This window comes from Crocuta crocuta, unplaced genomic scaffold (genome assembly GCF_008692635.1).
Source record: "Crocuta crocuta isolate KB4526 unplaced genomic scaffold, BGI_CrCroc_1.0 scaffold334, whole genome shotgun sequence".
Taxonomy (NCBI): Eukaryota; Metazoa; Chordata; class Mammalia; order Carnivora; family Hyaenidae; genus Crocuta; species Crocuta crocuta.
This window is the reverse complement of record NW_027533260.1, coordinates 2,952,180-2,958,503: the sequence shown is the minus strand read 5'-3', so window position 1 is coordinate 2,958,503 and position 6,324 is coordinate 2,952,180. Positions and strand designations below refer to the sequence as shown.

The 6,324-nt window shown below is 59.5% G+C and overlaps 1 protein-coding gene across 1 annotated transcript in view; it reads left to right on the top strand.

The window, feature by feature from the left end:
• Window positions 1-957: 957 nt before the first annotated feature.
• Window positions 958-6,324, top strand: part of SULT2B1 (sulfotransferase family 2B member 1) — a 41,341-nt gene continuing 35,974 nt past the window's right edge. Inside the window, exon 1 of the mRNA XM_077747165.1 lies at window positions 958-1,044. Coding sequence (XP_077603291.1) covers window positions 974-1,044 — 71 coding nt within the window. The 5' untranslated portion in view covers window positions 958-973. The remainder of the gene's footprint in view (window positions 1,045-6,324) is intronic.

The following is a 6,324-nucleotide window of genomic DNA, read 5'->3' as shown; positions in this document are numbered from 1 at the left end:
ACCCAACACGGCAGCCTGGGGTGGCTGGAGGGGCCCACAGGCCAGTGGAGAGACTGGCCTCGCCTGCCAGGGTGGAAGCCATCAGGGGCGGCCGGGGATCCTCTAGGCGGCTCCCTGTGTGGCCTGGGGCTGCTGCCTGCCCTCTCTGAGCCTCTGCTTGCTCATCTGAAGATGGGGCCGCGGGGAGGGGGTCGCCAGGGCTGCCGAGGACAGGGGGAGCCACAGGCTCCGGGGTCAGATTTGCTTCTGGGTGCGCGATCCCAGCCGTGGCACTTTCCCTCCAGCCTCAGTTTCCCCATCCAGAAAGCGGGTACGAAAGAAGTGTCTGACTCATCCCCAGGAATCAAGGAGTCACGCTCAGGAGGTGGGGAGTGCTGTGTCCTAACCTCTCCCTGGAGACCTGAGGAGTGGGGGGGGGGGATCCCCCCCCCCTCCAGGTCCCCCCACCTCCCCCGGACTCAGCCTCTGGCTCGGGGACCCAGCTGCATCCGGACTCTGCCCACCTGTGCCCTCTCCCATCCTCCCACACACAGAGCAGGTGACTTCTAACCGTGTCCCAGCACTTGCGACAGCGCCTGGCGACCGGGGCGCTCAATAAATATTTCTTGAATGAATAAAGGTGGGGACGAATGAATGAACTCTCTGAGATGGGACTGGCCTTTCTGTCACCCGAGCCAGCGGAGGCTCGAGGGAGATGAGCCCAGAACCACGAGCCCAGAAGCCTCCGGTATGGACCTGGAGTTGCCCCGTGGACCCTGCCCCGGGGCCACGGGCGACATTCCTGAGATGTGCCCGTCACCCTCCGCCCCTCCCCACCCTCGGAGCAGGGTGACGCCCTCCCGGCCTCTCCCGCGGTCGGAGGCGTGGGTAGCACCCGGGAGAACCGGCTGTGTGCTGCCCCTCCCCTCGGGCGCGGAGGTAGGGACCTGGTGGACTCCCGGNCCCCCCTCCCCGCCCCCCTCCCCTCCCTGCCATGGACGGGCCGGCCGAGCCCCGGATCCCGGCCCTGTGGGACCTTCATGAGAAGCACTACTTGGAAATCAGGTGAGGCCCAGACGGGGGCGCAGCCCTCCCCTGCCGGCCTGGAGGAGGTGGCCTAGGGGAAGAGGCAGGGGCCTCTTTCTGCACTGGTGGCCGCCAGACTCCTGCTGCCTCCGGGCCTGGACCCAGCTGGCTCGTCGGCCCTGGGGTGCAGGGAGTGGGGGACGCGGCTGTGCCGAGTTACCAGCTAGGATGTGCCAGNGGGGAGGGGGGGGGACCTGGAGGGGGGGGGGATCCCCCCCCCCCACTCCTCAGGTCTCCAGGGAGAGGTTAGGACACAGCACTCCCCACCTCCTGAGCGTGACTCCTTGATTCCTGGGGATGAGTCAGACACTTCTTTCGTACCCGCTTTCTGGATGGGGAAACTGAGGCTGGAGGGAAAGTGCCACGGCTGGGATCGCGCACCCAGAAGCAAATCTGACCCCGGAGCCTGTGGCTCCCCCTGTCCTCGGCAGCCCTGGCGACCCCCTCCCCGCGGCCCCATCTTCAGATGAGCAAGCAGAGGCTCAGAGAGGGCAGGCAGCAGCCCCAGGCCACACAGGGAGCCGCCTAGAGGATCCCCGGCCGCCCCTGATGGCTTCCACCCTGGCAGGCGAGGCCAGTCTCTCCACTGGCCTGTGGGCCCCTCCAGCCACCCCAGGCTGCCGTGTTGGGTCCCTGCCCTCCCTTCTCTCCCCTCCCCTCCCTGCCCTCAGCCAGGAGCCAGGAGCCAGGAGCCAGGGGCACCTGGGCCCCAGAGATCCAAGCAGTGGAGTTCTGATCGCTGTGTGGTGTAGACAAGGCTCCCTGAGGGCTGTGTCTCTGGGCTGAGAGGGCTCGGGGCTGCCCCCCCCGCTTGAGGAAGGCCCGGCGTGTTCTGCTCAGCACTCTCCTGTCCCTTTCTCCCCCCTCCTGGTGTTCTGGCTCTGGGAAGGGCTCCCCCCACCCAGGCCCCTGGGAGCCTCCCTCCTCTCTGCTCCCCCCCAGCCAGAGGGCTGGCAAATGGCCAGCCCTTGCTCAGTGCGTGACCTTGATCCGGTCATGGGCCCTCTTGAGCCTCAGTTTCCCCATCTGAAAAGTGGGGATAAGTGACCGTCGCCTGTAAGCCATCTCTGGACCTGAGTGTCTTTAGTCCCCTAGGCGGTGCCCTTAGGACCTGGACTTTCTTCTCTGTGAGCTTCTGGAAGGCCTAGGCCCAGAGGGCTGTCTCTCCCAAGGGCCCTTACCATGGCCCCAGGCCCCTCCCAGGCTGCTCAGACACACCATCCCCGGCGTGGGGGGGGGGCTCCCCAGAATCAGCCCTCCTCCTGGGCTGCCGTCTCGGGGATGGTCCCCGTCGGTCCCCAGTCACCCCCATNGCTCTGGGCCCTGAGGTCGGGCCTCCTGCCTAAGCCAGCTGCCCCAGGCCTTCGGGTTCCTGGCCACACCTCCCCCTTCCCTGCCCCACTGCCTTTACATACTCATTCCCTCTGTGAGGATTCAAGTCTTTTCTCATCTCCAAATCCAGCCGTAGCCATCCGCCCCTCAAGTTCCCTCAGCGGCTCCCTAGCGCCCATGGTGATGGGTTCTAAAACTTTTAAGGCACAGATTTCTTTGTCCCAGAGAAATCCTTCTCTGGAGCAGAAATACGGAATAGAGATCGAGGTTTAAAACGGAGTGGGATCCCCCGCCCGCCCTGCTTCTTCTGTGGGGGCTCTGCTCTGCACGCTCCCCCCCTTCCTCGAGGCCTGAGCCCTGCCTGGTTGCCTCCATACGCACTTGGGGCCCGGACCCAAGTCCTTTGGGTCCTTTGCCTGTATCTGCACATTCCTATTCCCTGGGCCTTGACCTCTCTCCATCGTCTGGCAAATTCCTTCTTGCACAATTGCGGATTCTTGGTCCCTGACCTCACTTCCAGCTTCAGACTCCTCCCACGCATCAAACTGCCGACCCTTTGCGGTAGGGACAGAGCTGGGCTCCCTGGGACACAGCAGGTCTCTGAGAATGATGTCAAGGAATGAATGGAGGAAGGATTAGGCAAGGATGAGTCAGGTGAGCAGGGGCTGGGTGTGCTCTCAGGGGACCCGCGGGCAGTGGAAAATTCCCATGGGGACCCTTACTACACAACGGCCACATGAGTGGTTCTTAATGTCCAGCGAAAGGAACAATTCACAGGACATCCTCTGCTGCTTTCCTCCATTTTTCTTACCGCCCCCCGCCCCCCAACAAAAAAAAGCTGATGTATCGCTGTTGGGATGCAGGCACTCACGACAAAAGTCTCCTTTAAAAGGCCAGCATCTGGGGCGCCTGGGGGGCTCAGTCAGTTAAGCGTTAAGGCTCAGTCAGTTAAGCCTCAGTCAGTTAAGCGTTAAGCGTCTGACCTCCCTCGGGTTACGATCTCACGGTTCTTGGGTTCGAGCCCCGCGTGGGGCTCTGTGCTGACAGCTGGGAGCCTGCAGCCTGCTTGGGATTCTGTGTCTCCCTCTCTGCCCCTCCCCCTTCTCAAAAATAAACATTAAAAACTAAACAAAAAAAAGAAAAAAAAGCGAGCCGCTGGCAAGGATTTATCGGGATGGGGGTTTAGGGGAGGACGGCAGCGGGGCGAGGGGGAGCCCAGAGACCCCAGGAAGGCAATATCGCTCGGAATGTTCTGGGTCACGGTGTTTGCTAGAAAGCACGCCCTACACCTGGCCCGGCTCCGCGTAGCCGTGTGCGTAGCCCACGGGCAAGCAGGGGTCTTGCGTGCAAAATAAAACTTTGGAAAGGAAAACGTCAAAAGCGGGAGGCAGACAGGACGCGAACAGTTACGTTCGGGTGACGGGCGGTGACACCAATAGTGACCTAGGCCAGGGGACGTTGAATCCCGGTCCCTCTTGCTCACGTGCTCACCGCGCTGGGTCCCTAACACACGTCCACCCACGTAACCTCCGCAGCAACTGAGACTGACCGGCACAAAGGACTAGCTGTTATCGTCGCGTTTATGGTTGAGACTCAGGAGGCCCAGAGTGGTTGAGTGAACTGCCCAAGGTCACACAGCAGGGTGTAGCCGGGGTTCGAACCCAAGTACCCCAGCCTGCCTGACTCTCAGGCCCTGAATGGGGATGAGCAGGACTGGGACGCAGAAGCAGGCCCAGCCCCTCCTGGACGGGGTCAAGGCCAGGGGAAGCCAAGCAGGCATTTGGACCTGCGGTTTCCACCCCTCCCTCCCTCTGATCTTGAAGAACCTCGTGCAAGGCCCTTTCTGATCTCTGCCTGTTCATGGCCAAGGTCCCCAGCCCAGGCTTTATAATCCTGCCCGCTCCTTCCCTGGGGGAGGGCTGAGCCGCTCAGAGGTTTTATGGCTCAAGCCCCGCCAGTCCCCAGAGCGGCTTCGCCCAAGGAGAAGGGGGCCGCTAATAAAAAGGTTCCAAGCAATAAACAAATAATAAGACATCAGGCCTCATCGCTTGGGTGGATTTTGGGCCCCAGACTTGGGCAGAGAGGGGAGGGGACTCCGGGCCACCACTACTAAAGAAGGTGCCTTGGGAATGCTCACAGCCACCCCCCCCCCAACTCCAGTGACCCCGGCCTGCAGAGTGAAGGGCCTGATGTGTCTCAATTCCCATGCGCTCTTTCAGGGCTGGGAAATGGAAACATCCAGGGGGGCCCTTGGTGGCATTGAATGCTGAGCCAAGGAGGGCATTGCTGGCGAGGCCTGAACCAGACCCCCCAGAGAGACGGGCCGGCTGCCGGCGTGCACTGTTGGGACCGGGGCCCCCGAGGACTTTGCTACCACGGACAAGAATGTCTGAGTCATGGAGTTTGAAAGCAGTCAACCCTAATTTAAGATCCTGCCACGTGGCTGGCTGGCTGGGACCCGCGGGGCAGAGGGGGGCGCTCGGAGCCATGCATCTGCGAAATGGGTGCAGAGGGTGCTCTCTGGGGCCAGATCCGGGCGCTCTCTGCTGAGTCAGGATTTCTGCGGTTTTTCTCTCCTCCTCCTTCTGCGAATCCCGTGATCCTTCCTGAGCTAGGAACTCAGGTGCCAGGAAGGGTGGGGTCTGGGTGAAGAAGCGTAATAATTACAACCTTCCTGAGCCTTCGCCGTACGCCAGGCTAGTCGAGGGCTTTGCGTGGCTTAGCTCCCTCCATCCTCACAGCAGCCCTGTGAGGCGGCCGATGTGAGGACTCCCACTTTACAGATGGGCACACTGAGGCCCTGGGAGGACTTGTACATCTGAGCTTTGCTCCCAGGGCCTCGCCCCAAGCCCCCTAGAGAAAAGAATCGACAGGGACCTCAAAGGGACTGTCACCCACACGGGATCAGTGCATCTGTGGTCTGTCCACCCTCCAGATCGACGCTGTCCCCTAGATGCATAACGTGTACCCCAGGTAAATGCCATAGTCGCCACATTAAAAAAAAAAAAAAAAAAAAAAGAAAGGAAGGAAGAAAAAGCTGCAAAAGAAACAGGCAAAAATAATTTCAATTGTATATTTTATTTAACCCGCTCTATCTGAAATGCTACCATTTCAACATGTAACCGATAGAACAAACTATCAAAATATATTCTGTTCTTTTCATACTAAGCCTCTGAGGTTGGGTGGGTTTTTCTCCAAGGAGATGCCAAACTCCCATCAGGAAGATTGATGTGCACGTAGGTTTCACCCCATGGGGCGCCTGGGGGGCTCAGTCGGGTTTTTTTTTGGCTCAGGTCATGATCTCACGGTTCTTGAGTTCGAGCCCCAAGTCAGTCTCTGTGCTGTCAGCACCAAGACCGTTTCAGACCCTCTGTCTCCCTTTCTCTCTGCCCCTCCACTGTTCTCTCTCTCTCTCTCTCTCAAAAATAAGCAAACATTAGGGGCGCCTGGGTGGATCAGTCGGTTAAGCATCAACTTTGGCTCAGGTCATGATTTCACGATCTGTGAGTTGGAGCCCCGCGTCGGGCTCTGTGCTGACAGCTCAGAGCCTAGAGGCTGTTTTGGATTCTGTGTCTCCCTCTCTCTCTGCCCCTCCCCTGCTCACGCTCCATCTCTCAAAAATAAATAAACATTGTTAAAAATTAAAAATAAATAAAGATTTAAAAAATAAACATCACCCTATTACAGGTAAAAAAGAGTCAATTCCCAGGCCTGAGTTGTTCCAAACCTGCCTCAAAAGTTGTCATAACTGATTCGAGGGTCAGGGTGACTGGTGAAATCAATAATAAGCAAACAGAACTGGAAGCGCCCCTGTTACGGCCGCATTTCAAGGGCTCAGCCACGTGCAGCCGGCAGCAGCCATGCTGGACGGGGCAGGGCAAACCGTTTCCATCATTTCAGAGAGCTCTGTTGGACGTATGTTGGAAG